We start from the raw sequence: 18,247 nt of genomic DNA on the forward strand, positions 1-18,247 counted from the left end.
AAGCTCACTCAGCGGCCACACTAACTAGAGAGCTGGCAAATCGCAGGTGTCAGGGCGAAATTTCTAGTTGCCGTGGCGTCCTGGTGTCTGGGATTTGTCGAGCCCTGCTTTATATAAATTCTAATAAAGAAAATCTGTAGACCATGCCATTTGAAATATTACAAGTGGTAAATTCATCAGAATATCCAAACATTTAAAGCAGGGCTTGACAAATTTGCTTGGCATCTAGGCGCAAGCTAAAAAAGTTAGGAGCCAGGTTTTTCAACGCCAAAAATACAATTCTTAAAGGGACACTATAATCACCAAAACCACTAAAGCTTAATGTAGTTGTTCTGAAGTCTATATCCTGTCCCTGCATGCATTTCAATGTAAACACAGACTTTTCAGACAAAATTCTGCTGACATACCACATTTGATGGATGTGGTCTCTGACCAGAACCACATCACATATAGGTTCTCAATATATCAGATTTAAAAGCAAAAAAAAAAAAGTAAGAGTTTCCAGTCCATCTTGGGGTTAATAAACTGCATATGTGGTAGTGAGGGGACAGTTTCCTACAATGTTGGAAATTGTTACTTTGTGATCAAAAATACTTAAAGGCATTCCACATACAGGCAAGTTATGTCTAAGTAGTAATTTTTAAAGTTAATAGCTTTAGTTTCTGAGCACATAAAGGATTCATTTTCCCCTGTATTGTCCTCATAATTACCACCTAAATGCAATGAATGGTTTGCCTTGTCCCCTGGGAACGATCTTGCATTCCGAGAAAGTAAAAATTTGTTCCATTTAATCACTGGAATATAGCACACAAAATAATATCCACGGTTATGCTAGAATAGATATGAATATTAATTAAATAAGACATTCTGTAATGCTTAGATCTTGGTGCAATTTACCTTGTAACAGAAGTGGCAAGAGTATAGTCGAGCTACAATCCCCACATTACTTTGCCTGCTTGTTCGTATTTCAATTGTAATATAATATATTATTATATTATATAGGAGTACCAAATGCAATTAGTTGCAATGTGGAAAAAGCTTTGGAGTAAAAATGGCACCCTATATTTAAAAAAATACAGTCTCCATCTCACATATGCTTTCATTGTTGTTGCGTTATATACATATATCAGGCATCTGTTCATGGTTTTGCATTCCTTTATCAATGTCAATAAGACACCATTTACCCTGGTATGTTTGTTTGTTTTCTTTCTACATATATTCCCATGACAGTTATTTTTTCTTTAGTTTCCAGTATAATTATGCAGACATATGTTTCTGCATCTATTTTTGTTTTGAAAACATTTTCCCATCACATGCTCTACATACCGTGTCCATCCATGTACTTATCAATCAGTATCTTTAGGCAAGTTATTTTACCTTATTATTAATGGCATAGGTCTGACATGGTTAAACTTTTTTTTTTTTTTTTTTTTATATTTTACTTTAAATATTTATTTAAACATATTACAACAAATGCATCAAATTTTAAATATTTCATATTAGTTTGTAGTATCACATTTATATTATTTTTTTAATACTGTTTATAAAAAAGAATAAACACAAAAAATATATAGAATAACAAATAAAATAACAAACATAAACAACGTATTGCGTCAGTAGAACAGGAAAATGATTACACTGAATAATATAAATCTTTCCCTAGACAGGAGTTCTATACCAACACGTTGCACGTTTATAGAAAGATTCCCTTTTAGTCTGGCTAACCAAATTCATCATAACTTTTCGAAAAATATAAGACCAATTATTATCCGACAAATGTATTTGTAAGGCGGCTGTCCATTTAAAGGACCACTATAGTGCCAGGAAAACACACTCCTTTTCCTGGCACTATAGTGCCCTGAGGGTGCCCCCACCCTCAGGGTCCCACTCCCGCCGGGCTCTGGAGAGAGGAAGGGGTTAAAATGTTACCTTTCTCCAGCGCCGGGCAGGGAGCTTTCCTCCTCCTTCCTAGCGACGTCATCGGCTGAATGCGCATGCACGGCAGGAGCCGCGGGGCGCATTCAGCCAGTCTCATAGGAAAGCATTTACAATGCTTTCCTATGGACGCTGGCGTCTTCTCACTGTGATTTTCACAGTGAGAAGCACGCAGGCCCTCTAGCGGCTGTCAATGAGACAGCCACTAGAGGCTCTAGAGGCTGGATTAACCCTCAGTGTAAACAAAGCAGTTTCTCTGAAACTGCTATGTTTATTTTAAAAAAAATGGTTAACCCTAGCTGGACCAGGCACCCAGACTACTTCATTAACATGGTGGCATGAAAAACTATTGTACGTAGGGTTAATATTTCTAAAAAGGGTAAAAGGCACAGAATACAGATAGGAGTGTTAAGAACACAAAGAAAGTGTTAAAACACAAGAATAAGAAATCAGGCCAAAAGGAAGAGGGAGTAGAAGTACATAAAATTCTATAAAAATCACAATATTGAATTAATAGCTCTAAAACTGGAAAGAGGGTCACCAATCCTCTATAGGAAAATAGATAAATAAATGTCACTTATTTGCATTAGATGAAAGGGTTCCAGGAGCTATTAAAAACACAATAGATAGGAATATACAATATATAACAGGTTAATTCTGGCCCAAGTATATATGTACCCAAATAATAGTGACTTTTTTTTTACTTCCATTGATCATTTGGACTATTTAAAAAAAAAATCCAATATATCACGTCCAACAGGATAGGTAAGTCCGCATTTATTTTATTTCTAAACTTTACATTGAATATGTAATTAATCTCTAACTGAAATCCCATTAAATATATAGTTTATCATAATATGAGCCTGCCGTGACAGATTCCCTTTAACCACCATAATGCCAGCAGCATGAGTGCCTGACTAACAGATCTTTGGTGCATGTCACAGAAAGAGGAACGAGACAGCAAAACAGAAGAGCTTAGGGGCCTAAATAAGCACCATCCGGACTATTTTGCCTTAGGATTTTACTACACTTGACAAAAAGGCAGAGTTGCTTTTTGTCAAGTCCCCAGCGGTCACCAGTGTTGGCTGAGGTAAAAGGGCTCTGTCTATGGAGGGTCCTGCATTAAATTAAAAGGAAAAAATTGATTACGGAATATGTTCTTTCAAAAATGATAAATAACATGTTTATATATTTACATCTCCAATATGATTTGTAAAAACGGTGAATGAATACTCTTATGAAAGACTTATGACACGTTTTGTTAAATCTCAAATTATTAAATCCTGGAATATAACTGAAATACTAACATAGTTATTTACTAAAGTGAGAATTCCAAGTAAATTTCTAATCCAAATTAAAAGTAGCCAAACTAAAAACATTCTCTAAGTCTCATACCTCAAAACTCCCAATGGGACCTCCTATTGGGGGTTGAATGTTCTCATGTACTGGCAAAAGAGATTCCTTTTAGTTCACGTGTTCTTCACATATGCAAATCTTGTAGTTCCAATTGTAACAAAAATGTTTTTAAAAAGCAAATTTATTTTTTACTGAATAAACTGTACTTTTATATATATTTATATATATTTAAGCATAATGCTTTTATGAGAACTGCATTTTATGTTTCCAATGTTAAAAAAAAAAAAAAAAAATTTGCAAGAGCTTTTTTCTCAAATTTTCCTGAGAAACACAACAGGAAAAATCCTGATTTTTTTCCCCATGGCATCATGTTTTCTGCAAACTTTAGTTATTACCTAATCCTCTGCTTACACCAACTCGAACCATTAACCTTACTCCAACACTATCCCTTACCCTAAAACACCATTCACCATAACCAAGCTTTAACCTTTATCCTATACTAACCCTAACTCAGAGGGATTCCGGGTGCTGACATCATTACTGATATCTGCAAGAAAGTAATGATGGTCCAGGCACTCAAGTTCAATCAAGTGGGCAGATTTATTGGAGCAAAATCGAAACAATGTTTCGGCCCACAACAGGGCCTTTGTCAAGTGTGCGGTATCCATATTGGTGAATATATCATTACTGATATCAGCAGAGGGATTTTCCAGTGCAAAGTGCTCTGTACATTGTGAATGCAACATAAGAGGGAGATCTCCCTGTAATGCTGCACCTCCAGCATGCTATCCCTGCAATCATATAATGACCGGTGCTCTGCAACTACTTTCTAGACTCTCTGTATGGGGAATAACCACGGCTCTAGAGGGGTATCAGCTACACCTCACTGACGAGGCCCAAAGAAGGCTGAAACGATCTCGGAAATTGCGGTTCTGGACTGCCCTTATGGGTGGAATCAGTTTGATGTGCCTTGCAATATGTTCTCTCTGTAATGGCACAAGTGAGCAAAAACTATTTTGACACCTGAGCAGGATTTACTGAAGGGCAAGCTACTGAGTTTCTGTAAGCTTAAGTCCATTTTTAGAGTTCTCATATTCTCTGTTTTTGTTACATGAGTAATCATTTTTGAAGTGTAAAGCTTTTTTTTGTAGCATTGATTTCAATTTCTCAAAAACCTGATTATCAATCTAGAAACATGTTTAATATTAGGATGAAGAAAAACTTACAAAGTACACTCCAAGATTTAGTTAATGCATTATATTATGCATTGAACAAAAAATAATGAGTAGAAGCAATATAAAAAATACTAATATTTAAAGTATTTCATATAACTGAATATATGTTGCATCTATCACTGTGAGCTTTATCCATGCTAGCCAATCACGTTTCCTTATCTTTCAACAGCAATGCTAAGCGTAACTCAAACACCAGTACAGTAGGAAGCTATAGGATTTATGTTGTTCTACCTCTCAGGACAATACAAGTGCTCGTATAAGCAGATGGGAGCAAGGGTCCTTCGTATGATATATCAGACTGAGTGTTGTAATAGTGAGTGTCGGGAGACAGGAGATCTTTTTACATGACATAAACTGTGCAAGAAAATAAAGCATTAATATTTTGAGTGTCTCTATTAACCTTGCACGTAGGGTTCTATCCTACAGACAAATATCCAAGAGTGCTTGATTAGCCAATGCAAACTCATTACTATCAACTGCGAATGATGTGGAAGATCCTTTATCTTCAATAATCTTGCACTTGTCCAGGTAAATGTGAGGGTTAAAAGGATATTCTAGAACCCTAATGTTTTTCAGCTTGCTTAAGAGCTTTATGGTTGTCTTCTTTTTCCCCCCATTTTACAAAAAGTGCAGATTTAAATAGAAATTGGTACTTTTATAAATTAACCTTGTTACACCTCTTTGGCTGTCAATCAGACAAACTGTCCAGTAATATCCTGGTTGTTTAGCTCCGTATGAGCTAAACTTAAGAGGCAGGCTATTGCTCAGAGCACCTGCCTTGCAAAGACTTCTCACTAACCTGCATTGGGAAGTCTGTAATAGGACAGTCAAAGACATTCTAGGTGGGGTTAGAAGGTGAGAGAAAAGATATCTATAGCTATTGCAAGCTGTTTTTAGATATAGCACAATGTAAAAATACACAATTAAATGCATGTATAAACAGTGATATTTATTTTATTTTAGTATTTTAGTGTATCATAGAACACTAAAGCAGTATATTTTAAAGTAGTAGCTAAAAACCCTGTATCGTATAGTGAGTCATATTTAATTCTGATGTAATGTTAAATTACTTGTAATATTTTAATTGCTTGGTAAGTGAATGGTTACCATTTGTCAGCACTATTAACTTGACAAGTAGAACAACTGTTCCTCCCCAACAGTGTCTTATTACATGGAACGACACCAACAAAAGATGCCAACATCTTAGTGGATTTAAAGGGACTCTCCAGGGAGCCTCTGTTTACTCACCTCGTTCCAGCGCCGGGAGCCTCGTGAAGCCGCGCCCCCTATTTCGTCAAAATGACGAAATAGGCGGGCACGAGCAGGGAGCAATCAGACGCTTCCATTTGGAAGCGTCATTGCTCCCTTGTGCGCATGCGCGGCTTCGCCGCACATGTGCATAGACTTCAGAGGGCGGCATTCATGCCGCCCTCTGAAGTCCTCAGCGCACTACCGCGCATGCGCGCGGTGTGAGCGGCCGCGAGCTGAGCTGACTGACAGCTCAGCTTGCGGTCTTTGCCCGCCCCCTCCTCTGCTGACAGGCTGGAGAGAGAAGGCGCGCACACAGTGCCTTCTCTCTCCAGCACACGTCAGACGTATTTTCAAACGTCTGACGTGTACAGGGCCTTTTTAGGGCCCTGCATGATAGGAAGTGCCTCTAGTGGCCGTCTGAGTGACAGCCACTGGAGGTATTCCTATCAATCAATGTAAACACTGTATTTTCTCTGAAAATACAGTGTTTACATGAGAAAGGCTGCAGGGAGCTATAGATCTCACCTGAACAAATATATTAAGCTGTAGTTGTTCAGGTGACTATAGTGTCCCTTTAATCTGAAACTCACTAGGAAAAAGAAAGAGAAGATGGCACCTTAGCATGAAATTCTGAAATGTTGTTTATATGCTGAAACACAGAGACTTGCCTGAACTACACAATGCAAAAGGAAGTCTACATGACGCTGAAAACCTAGTGTGAAAAGAATAGTGAATTCAAAAAGATGAAACATAGAATAGTCTTATAGAACATAGATAGTCTTATACCTATCCCACGCATGCTTAAACTCCATCACTGTGTTAACCTCTACCACTTCAGCTGGAAGGCTATTCCATGCATCCACTACCCTCTCAGTAAAGTAAAATGTCCTGATATTATTTTTAAACCTTTGCCCCTCTAATTTAAGACTATGTCCTCCTGTTGTGGTAGTTCTCCTTCTTTTATATATAGTCTCCTCCTTTACTGTGTTGATTCCCTTTATGTATTTAAATGTTTCTATCATATTCCCCCGTCTCGTCTTTCCTCCAAGCTATACATGTTAAGATCCTTTAACCTTTCCTGGTAAGTTTTATCCTGCAATCCATGAACCAGTTTAGTAGCCCTTCTCTGAGCTCTCGCTAAAGTATCAATATCCTTCTGGAGATACGGTCTCCAGTACCGCGTACAATACTCCAAGTGTTTTGTACAATGGCATGAGCACTTCCCTCTTCCTACTGCTAATACCTCTCCTTATACAACCAAGCATTCTGCTAACATTTCCAGCTGCTCTATTACATTGTCTTCCTACCTTTAAGTCATCTGAAATAATTACTCCTAAATCCCTTTCCTCAGATGTTGAGGTTAGTAGGGTATCAAATATCCTATACTCTGCCCTTGGGTTTTGACGTCCAAGGTGCATTATCTTGCACTTATCCACATTAAATGTCAGTTGCCACAGCTCTGACCATTTTTTCTAATTTTTCTAAATCATTTTCCATTTGGCTTATCCCTCCTGGAACATCAACCCTGTTGCAAATTTTAGTATCACCAGCAAAAAGACATACCTTACTATCAAGACCTTCTGCAGTATTACTAATAAAAATATTAAAGAGAATGGGTCCAAGTACAGATCCCTAAGGTACCCCACTGGTAACTAGACCTTGCTTCGAATATACTCTGTTGACTACAACCCTCTGTTAAAGATTGCAGTTTATTGATGAGCCTTCTATGTGGAACAGTGTCAAAAGTCTTACTGAAATCTAGGTAAGAAATGTCTACTGCACCACCCTAATCAATTATTTTAGTTACCTAATTACAAAAATCAATTAGATTAATTTGGCATGATCTCCCTGAAGTAAACCCATGTTGTCTCTGATCTTGAAATGGTTAGACTGATACTCGCTAAGAAATGTGTGTACAATGTTCTTTGCCAAAATGAAATGATTACCACTAATTGCAACTTGCTTAATGGTTTGGAATTATTTAATTGCCCAAACACTGGACTGCCCAAATACCACAGCAATGTCTTATAAACTAAATAACCCTCCACTGGTCAAGCTCATTCAAAGCAAGGTCATCATGGGGGAGATTTTATCGACTGTTCCACCATTTTATCGACTGTCATGAAGGGTCCAAGAGCTAGCCTGCTAACCACCTTAAGGTCCCCCTAAGGTGGCTGTGCGTAATGTAGACGAACAGTGAGGTAGCGTTGTTCTCTTCAGCTTGCACGGCCTGCTCCCTTGCACGGCCTGCAGTGATGCCAGGAGCCGGAATATGACATCACTCCGGCCTCAGCATCAATAAACAGAGCGCAAGTGAGCAGAGCAAGAAGATGACAGTCAAAGCAGCCACAGCGGACCCCAGGGAAAGGATCCACTCAAGCTCTTTCAAAGTAAGGGAGGCTGGGTGGCCTTAAATAAAATTGAGGAAAAAAAAATTATAATGTGTGAGAATGTGTATGTGTCTGTCAGCAAATGTGTCTGTCAGTTAGTGTGTCTGAGAGTGTGTGTCTGTCAGTGAGTGGGTGTTTCAGTGTGCGTCTGTCAGTGAGTGGGTGTGTCAGTGTGTGTTTGTCAGTGAAAGTGTGTGCTGGTTAAACAGTGTGTGAGCCAATTACTGTGTCTGTCAGTGTATGTGTATTACTGAGGACGTGTGTCTGTCAGTGAAAGTGCGTGTTGGATAAACAGTATGTGTGCCAATTAGTGCGCATGGGTCAGTGAAAGTGTGTGCTTAAAAGGATGATGTAGTAAGAGGCGGAGCTCTAAGAAGAAAAGGTAGAGCCTAAAGAAGGGGTGGTGTTTACAGAAGTGGCGGGTCTTACACAGGAAGATTATGGGGGTGCCCATGTTTACTCATGCTTAAAGTAGCACAAAAGAAAAACATAAACCACTGTCGGTGCCTTCACCCAATGTAAGTAGCCAAAACATTTTAGAACTGCTTTAGTTCTCCCCTGGGGTCCACTGGGAACTGCTCCCCACTTCTCTGCAGCCTCCCTGAGAGCCAGGGGCTCTCTGATTGAGCTAAGTGTGGCAGTGCATGGCTGCAGTCAGCTGACACTCCCAGTCAATGGGCTGGCTCTGCAGTGCAAGATCTCCCGACACTCCTGGAGGATACAGAGTGCTCAGGCGGAACCCAGGGTAGAAGTCAAACCGTTATAAAATTACTTTGGGTACTTACATTGGGGAGGTGTAGTGATAATGGTCCTTGGAATGTTCCTTTAAAAGAGCCACAGTGATCTAGCTGATGAAATGCAAAAAAACACAAATATTAAATGACATCTCTTATTCAAGTATTTTTTCCATTGGCTAACAAACTATTTCCCAGTGGTACATACAGTAATGTTCATCACCTGCGTCTGAGAATATATTTCTGCCAAGTGAATGCTTAAGAATTGAATTCCTTCAAACTTTATCATCTTTTTCCAGACACAAATTACCGTATTTTTATACTTTTTTGTTATTCTTCAAAACTTTTAAACACATCAGTAATGCATAAGATTGTAGAAGAATAATATGGTTACAATAAACCTGATAAACCTAAAAAACAAACACCCCCACTTCCATAGCAACATACCATTCTACCCGAGTATCAAGGTGCTATATGGAGTGAGTGCACTAGTTGAAGTGGTCATTGAAGTGGTCTGGGTGCAGTTTCCCAGGTTACTTAACCCAATCCGTTTTCCTGGCACTGGAGGGTCCCTCTCCCTCCCTCCCACCCAGGGCCGGCCTTAGGGGTGTGCGAGCTGTGCGGCCGCACAGGGCGCCATGGAGCAGGGGGCGCCGTGCGGCCGCACAGCCGATTTAAAAAAAAAAAAATTAGCAGCGGGGGCGGAGCTTACCGTGCGGCGGGGGCGGAGCTAAAAGCGCCGGAAAACTGCTGCAGGGGAAGCAGGAAGGAGTCCCTGCTTCCCCACCAAACAGTCACCAGGAGCTGCACTGCCTCCACAATGAACTCCACAGGTAACTGTGTGCTTGTCATGTGAGTGTGACTCTCTGCCTGTGTGTATGACTGTCTGCCTCTGTGTGTGTGTGTGTGTGTGTGTGTTACTGTCTGTGTGTGTGTGTGTATGACTGTCTGCCTCTGTGTGTCTGTGTGTATGACTGTCTGCCTCTGTGTGTGTGTCTGTGTGTATGACTGTCTGCCTCTGTGTGTATGACTATCTGCCTGTGTGTGTCTGTGTGTGTGTGTGTATGACTGTCTGCGTGTGTGTGTGTGTGTGTGTATATGACTGTCTGCCACTGTGTGTCTGTGTGTATTACTGTCTGCCTCTGTGTGTTTGTCTGTGTGTATTACTGTCTGCCTCTGTGTGTGTGACTATCTGCCTGTGTGTTTGTGTGTGTGTGTGTGTGTATGACTGTCTGCGTGTGTGTGTGTATGACTGTCTGCGTGTGTGTGTGTGTGTGTGTATATGACTGTCTGCCACTGTGTGTCTGTGTGTATTACTGTCTGCCTCTGTGTGTTTGTCTGTGTGTATTACTGTCTGCCTCTGTGTGTGTGACTGTGTATGACTGCCTCTGTGTGTATGACTGTCTGCCTCTGTGTGTCTGTGTGTATGACTGTCTGCCTGTGTGTGTCTGTGTGTATGACTGTCTGCGTGTGTGTGTGTGTGTATGACTGTCTGCCTCTGTGTGTATGACTGTGTGTGTGTGTCTGTGTGTATTACTGTCTGCCTCTGTGTGTGTCTGTGTGTATTACTGTCTGTGTGTGTCTGTGTGTATGACTGACTGTCTGCCTGTGTGTGTCTGTGTGTATGACTGTCTGCCTTTGTGTGTCTGTGTGTATGTGTGTATGACTGTCTGCCTGTGTGTGTGTGTATGACTGTCTGCTTGTGTGTGTGTGGATGTCTTCCTGTGTGTGTATGGCCGTCTGACTCTGTGTGTGTGTGTGTGTGTGTGTCACATACAACCAATACACGCATATCACACACTGTTAATATACCCATTACAAATATCACACATAGCATACATATCACACACAGTCATCACACGTACTATTACATACACAGACAACACAAACATAACAGCATACATGGATGACGGGGGGGGGGCGCTGTTAAGATTTTTCGCACAGGGCGTCTAAATGCCTAAGGCCGGCCCTGCTCCCACCCACCAATCCCCAGTTACTGAAGGGGTGAAAACCCCTTCAGTCACTTACCTGAGGCAGCGGCGATGTCCCTCGCCGCTGTCTCCTCCTCCGCGACGCTCCTCCCTGTTCTTCCGTCGGCCGGTGGGCGAGACTGATTCCGCCCACCGGTCGAGGAGACCTAATGCGCATGTGCGGCAATGCCGCGCATGCGCATTACGTCTCCCGATAGGAAAGCATTGAAAACGAATTTCAATGCTTTCCTATGGGGATTTGAGCGACGCTGGAGGGGACGTGAGAGGACGTCCAGCGACGCTCTAGCACAGGTTTCCTGTGCTATAGAGCAGGAAGTTCCCTCTAGTGGCTGTCTAATAGACAGCCACTAGAAGTGGAGTTAACCCTGCAAGGTAATTATTGCAGTTTATAAAAAAACTGCAATAATTACACTTGCAGGGTTAGGAGTAGTGGGAGTTGGCACCCAGACCACTCCAATGAGCATTAGTGGTCTGGGTGCCTGGAGTGTCCCTTTAACCCCTTAAGGACACATGACGTGTGTGACATGTCATGATTCCCTTTTATTCCAGAAGTTTGGTCCTTAAGGGGTTAATGTTGATGACCTCAGCCAATCCAATGTTTTCCCATAGGAAAGCATTGAGAGGCTAACTCGCATGCAGAGCCAATCAGAATGTATCCTGAGATCACCTGCCTAAAATTAAGTTTTACTCTGCTATTTTACAGACACTTGAGGTAGGTTAACCATGCGATGTAAACAGTTCTATTTTCAGCTGAAGGGTTAAAATTGGGTGAGGGGCACAGGGCACTTAGACCACTTCATTCAGATGAAGTTGTTTAGGTGTCTATAGTGTTCCTTGAAAGCAGGGTTTTTCAAACTCTGGCCCTGCAGATGTTACTCCAAGCACCATGACCACTTCAATGTGTTGAAGTGGTCATGATGCTTGGAGTCTGTATGTGCAGACAGAGATATACGTGTTCATATATACAGAGAAATTAAATGATAGTGTATGAAGTGTAACTCCACTCCCTGCAGCATTATTATTGCGTCTTAATTTTGACAGCACTGCTTGGATTTTTTGCCAGATAGTTGGTAATTTACTGATTCAAAGTAGTAGAGCTAATGGCTTTAGACCTAAATTAAGGTAACAGCCTGAGGACAACCGCGTCTCCTGGAAAACAGGTAGGGTTGGGAAACGTGTGCTTGAAGTGTACTTGCTACAATAAACTGTTTTTCATGGCAAAATATGCAATGGGCAATCTTGAATAGGCTTAAACAAAGACTGACAGAGGACCAACAAAATCAGGTTGGGATCCCAAAGACATACAACTGACCTAATGTATGCTTTAATGTTCAAGCCTTAGAGACCATCGCTATTAGCAGTTATTTAGTTAAATTTCTCTATGAAAATGCATCGAGAGCCAAATGTGTACTCTAAATTATGTTGGTCTTTGAGTTTGGAAAAATAACTATTTTAGGAACAAGATTATTTGAGGAATTAAAGGATGTCTCTGCAAAATGAATGTTGAGGGCTTTAGACCAGAAAATTATTTGTTCCAGATTTTGCAATAAATTATTTAAGTGTATTTCTTCTTGTCCTGCAAGATAGGATCTAGGCCTCTCGAGGCCAGCATGACATTTTTAGAGATCAGACTATTAATTTTAACATCTACAACAGAGCAATATTGGTTACCTTGCCCTCCAGGATTTTCAGGTGAGGAAGAGTCAGATATTAACATCTAAACCCACAAAATGCCAGGTTTTCTTTTGGACTCTCAATAACAAAGACAATAACAAAGACAATCCAGCAAAGCAGCAGACTGAACAAGAGTAAATACCACTGACAACAGCACAGTGTACCACTACAACAAAAAGGATATTTATCCCAGTGGTTTTCAAAAGGCAAATAATGCTTACCAGATCAACAGATAGGGAAGAGAGTCAGAGATGCAAATTGCAAAAAGATCAGTCTGGTGCACAAGCTGGCCAAACATTCCAAGGCTACCCATGCGCAGGACATTGCTAAAGCAATCATATATGGACAAAATGCAGCATTGAATGAGGCGCATGCTCTAAACTTTCCAGGACTCTCCTTTGGTACTATGGTATTCTTCTGCTGGAGACAAACTGAGCTGGTGGGATAAAGGACCAAAATAAGGATTGTTTCCCCTAATTTGGGGCAGCGGAGAGAATGGTATGGCTCAGCTCCATCATGGAACGCAGCATTAGATCAAGCGTGTATAATCCAGGCTGCTCACACTACCCGTCATGCACAGTGGGCATGGTTCTTCTGCCCCAGCATTACCAGGGTTAACCCGAATTGTCTTTGTTTTTCCAGTATCTTTGTATGTTCTCGCAGGAAGTTGGGGGTCTTTGATCAAAAGAGCATTGCTCTGGCTTTGAGATTTAACACACTCACAGGGCACATCCCCTGATGTACATGCAGCCAGGATTCTGCCATAAAAATATAGACCCCTGAAAGATAACTAGCAAGTGTTGGTCATGTCAAGAGCCCAGGTATCATAAATTGGAATGACTTAACTAGGAGTTCCCACTTTGCTTACTGTAGGAATAGTGTTTTATTTTTATTTAAGTCCCATTTGACTTTTTTTTTAAAAGTTGGCAATGTGTAACTTCTATTTGACTTTTTTCTATTAAAATATTAATAATCCAATTCTGTCTTTGGGCTCTAGTATCTGGATTCACAATCCTGAAAATACCTATGTAAATGTATTTTTGATAATGTAGATATTTTGCTAAATTTAGTTTTCTGGGTTTTCTATTTTTAATCTGTTCTGTTTGGAGCAACTGAAGGCACTCCATTATAAACTGCCTTGGTAGTGGCAGCTATTTTAAAGAGGAACTATAGTGCTAGGAAAATGAAATTGTTTTCCTAGCACTATAGCACCTTATAATACCCCATACTTTGTGGCCACCATCCTCCCACTGGTGTTGCTATAAGGGTTAGAACCCCCTTCATCACTTACCTGATGTTCATCGGCGTTGGTTCAAGCTCCGTCTCCTTTCCTCCTACGCTGATGTCAGCCGGCGGGGGGACCTAATGCGCATGCGCGCCGAGCTCGCATAAGGACTTCCCCCATAGGAAATCATTGTATAAATGCTTTCCTATGGGGTTTTTGGTGATGCTGGATGTCTTAATGCAGAGCATGAGGACGTTCAGCGTCAGTTAGTCCACTAAAAGTTGCTTAACCACCCAGAGGTATACAGCCTCTACAGGTGGAGTTGACCATTTAAGTTATCAAAAACTGCAATAATTACGATTGCAGGGTTAAAGGACCACTATAGGCACCCAGACCACTTCAGCTTAATGAAGTGGTCTGGGTGCCAGGTCCATCTAGGATTAACCCTTTCTGCTGTAAACATAGCAGTTTCAAAGAAATTGCTATGTTTACAAATGGGTTAATCCAACCTCTAGTGGCTGTCTCATTGACAGCCGCTAGAGGCGTTTCCCACTGTGATTTTCACAGTGAGAAGACGCCAGCGTCCATAGGAAAGCATTGAGAATGCTTTCCTACGGACTGGCTGAATGCACGCGCGGCTCTTGCCACGCATGCCATTCAGCCGATGACGGGAAAGGAGGAGGAGAGTCCCCAGCGCTGAGCGAGCCCAGCGCTGGAAAAAAGGTAAGGGATTAACCCCTTCCTCCCCCTTCAGCCTGGCGGGAGGGGGGCCAAGAGGGTGAGGGGGACCCAAGGACCCTATAGAGCCAGGAAAACAAGTATGTTTTCCTGGCACTATAGTGGTCCTTTAACCCCTTAAGGACACATGACGTGTGTGACACGTCATGATTCCCTTTTATTCCAGAAGTTTGGTCCTTAAGGGGTTAAAGGGCCTAGGACACTGCACCCAGACCGCTTTAATGAGCTGTACACTAAAGTGTCCGTTTAAGTATGTGGTGTGTTAAGTGGGATATTTTATAATTATTTTACATCTAGTGCAAACAAATAGTGAGTTGTAACCCTTTGAACCCCAAAACCAAGTCACGAGCACACTTAGAGTAGTGTGCCTCTGCGAAACTACAGCCCATGTGTGGAATGGATACGGACGGCTTAAATGTTGGAGTGCTCCACTGCAGAGAACAACGATCAAACTTAAAGGGACACTACTGGCACCCAGACCACTTAATCTCATTGAAGCGGTTTGGATGCAGTGTACCTGTCCCACTTAGTCCTGCAATGTAAAACTTTGCACTAAAAATGTTTCCTGGAGTCCCTTAAACGACGCTGTATGTTCAGTGAAAACTCCATAGGAAAGCATTGAGGTATTGTGGAGGAGGAGCTCCAACCCAGCTCCAAGGGAGATCGGCTCTAGAATCAGGTAAGTTTGAAAAGTTGTTTTTTAACCCTTTATGAGCCCAGGAGGGGAGGGGGGGTACTATACAACTTTGTATTCCTTACACTATAGAATCCCTTTAGCTCAAGCTTCTGGCTTCAGAGAAGGAAGCAACTGGTGGACCCCAGGTAAGTTGCCAAATCATTCCTAAATTCTTTGCCTATTTATAATGGCAGGTCGCTAGTGCTCTCCTGGCGCCATAACCAATACAGTGTGCTGTAGTGAGTGTTCCTTCAACTGCACAATCTTTGCATTGTTTACTCAAGATCTTATTGTTTTGTCAGACCATATGACTGCCAGATTATTGCCAGTTGTCACAATTTGTGTGGCACACATTTAAGAATACAGCATATTATTTTAGATAGGAGATGAACAACCTAGATAGCCAACTATATTTTGAGTTAGATTTGCGTCTACATTGCAGTCTCCTTCACATCTCTGTATCCAATGCCCAGTTCCGAAAATTCACTAAGTCTAATTTCACTTAATTCTAATAATCAATAAGCGTATTGATAACTGTACAATACCAAGCAACCTGGAAAATGGAGATATACAAACAATGTAAAATAAATAAAGTTGGTACTATGGATTTTTGCACTACGGATTCTATACATGAAATACATGCTATTCTATATACTATAAACAGTGTTGCAGTAGCTTGACAATGAAATTACAATGTTTAGACTAAGCCGCAGGTATAGGCAACCTTCGGCACTCCAGATGTTTTGGACTACACCTTCCATGATGCTCTGCCGTCATTATGGGTGATGTAGTCTACAACATCTGGAGTGCCGAAGGTTGCCTATATCTGGACTAAGGTATGAAAGACCAAGTTGAAGATTTTGGAACTTGGCTACTAAGTGCCCACCGCTGCACGATGTTCCATAGAAAATTACAGCCAGTCAGTGTTTTAGACCTTCTGGAACACAGTGGAGGAGAGCAAGTACTTTCCTAATTGGATTATTAGGGTCTCAAAAAAATTTAAGCAGCTTGCAAATCACAACTCACCGTTTAGTCAATAGACCTTACAGTAAATTTTACACTTTGGCAATTCTTTAGATTATATATATATATATATATATATATGGCAATCTAAAGAATTGCCAAAGTGTAAAAATATATATATATATACACAAATAAAAAAAACAATAATCAAAACAAAAGCACATTTTCTTCTGCGTGTACCTTGTTTGTTGCTATGCATTGGCTGGCATTTCATGAAAATTGACACAATGTGCAGCTGTAACATACACACAATCAGTAAACTAAAATGTGCAGTCCAAGGCTAATGATAACAATACTGACATCTAACCTAATATTCCTTTGACATAAATGTGTTTAATATCCTGTTTGCGATTTGCATACAAGTAAATATTTACCATTACACTCTTACATACACAACCAGCACAGCATTCCTCTGCTGTTATTGTATACACAGACATGGCAAGGTGCTGAGCACACTGTAGTGACAACACACAAACAGCTAACAAACACAGCACAGTTACAGTGAAAATACACAAACAGCTAACAAACACAGCACAGTTACAGTGACATCACACACACACAGAGGGATAACACAGCGCACTTACAGTGAAAACACACAGTTAACAAAACACAGCACACGTAACACAGCACACCGACAGTGAAAACACACATACACACACACAGCTAACAAACACAATACACAGTGACAACACACACACACACAGCTAACAAACACAGCATACGTACAGTGAGCAATTACACAAAGCTAAAACACAACCTCTGAACAGATGTACAGTTACGCAATCCCAGGCACACATACACAAACACAGTGAAATTAAGTCACCACAATAACACACAGTGACCCCGATCCGCTGTGCGCCCTGTGCGGGTTGTGCAGTGTGTGAGTGTGTCCCCGGACTGCCAGTGTTGTTGTTGTTATTGTTGCAGTGTGTGCGGGTTGTGCAGTGTGTGAGTGTGTCCCCGGGCTGCCAGTGTTGTTGTTATTGTTGCAGTGTGTGCGGGTTGTTGTGCGTCGCACGGAAGTGAAGTGGTTGTCGTGGGTTGTGTAAGCGGCCGCCGTGTTTTGTTACCTAGGGTCGGGTTACGGCTCTCGGTCCCGTCCGGTTCCTCCATGTCTCGGTGTTAGACTCGGCCCGGCTCGCTCCGCTTTCTGAATGTAAAGGGAAAATGGCACAAAATTACCAAATGGGGAACTTCCTGTGTGTGAGCGCGCTGCAGGGTGTCACCATGTGTGTGTCAGTCAGTAATGTGATGCCGCTCTGCTGCATTGGGTGTGTCACAATGTGTGTGAGTGATACAGAGAGGGTGTGCACAGTGTGCAGTGAGTGGCAGGAGGTGAACCAGTAACCGGGGTAGTGTGTGTATTTGCGTGGCAGGGAATGTAGCAGTGATTGGAGTAGTGTGTGTGTGTGTATGGCAGGAAATGTAGCAATGAGTGGAGTAGTGTGTGTGTATGGCAGGGAATGTAGCAATGAGTGGAGTAGTGTGTGTGTATGGCAGGGAATGTAGCAATGAGTGGAGTAGTGTGTGTGTGTGGCAGGGAATGTAGCAATGATTGGAGTAGTGTGTGTGTGTATGGCAGGGAATGTAGCAATGATTGGAGTAGTGTTTGTGTATGTGTATGGCAGGGAATGTAGGCGTACATTGAGGAAAGCCAGAAGTCAAGGATACCAGACATCAGGGAAGTCGAAACAAAGTCAAATTCCAGAAAAAACACGATCAGGATCACACTCTCGGATAACCAGCTAGTGGAAACCACGACAGGGCACTGACAAAAAGGTAATTTGTGTTTAAATAACCCTTCTTAGGCTGTAATTAACTGTCTCTGACCTCTGACCCCAAAACGTGTGTGGGCGTCTATGACGTGACGCCATCTTGGCACCATCTTTAATGTGGGCTAGGGTAAGTTTCTATAAAAACATGAACCGCAGTGGCCGGCGTTCCTAAGAACGTCGCACCCGCTGGGGACCGGAACGGAGATCGGGCATCTGCCTGCTGCGACCAAGGTAAGTATGAAAT

The 18,247-nt window shown here is 41.6% G+C and overlaps 1 protein-coding gene across 1 annotated transcript in view; it reads right to left on the bottom strand.

The window, feature by feature from the left end:
- Positions 1 to 17,546, bottom strand: part of LOC134579199 (ribosomal protein S6 kinase alpha-5-like) — a 47,435-nt gene extending 29,889 nt beyond the window's left edge. The window contains exon 1 of the mRNA XM_063438407.1: positions 17,299 to 17,546. Coding sequence (XP_063294477.1) covers positions 17,299 to 17,341 — 43 coding nt within the window. The 5' untranslated portion in view covers positions 17,342 to 17,546. The remainder of the gene's footprint in view (positions 1 to 17,298) is intronic.
- Positions 17,547 to 18,247: the final 701 nt, after the last annotated feature.

Source organism: Pelobates fuscus, chromosome 12 (genome assembly GCF_036172605.1).
Source record: "Pelobates fuscus isolate aPelFus1 chromosome 12, aPelFus1.pri, whole genome shotgun sequence".
NCBI lineage: Eukaryota > Metazoa > Chordata > Amphibia > Anura > Pelobatidae > Pelobates > Pelobates fuscus.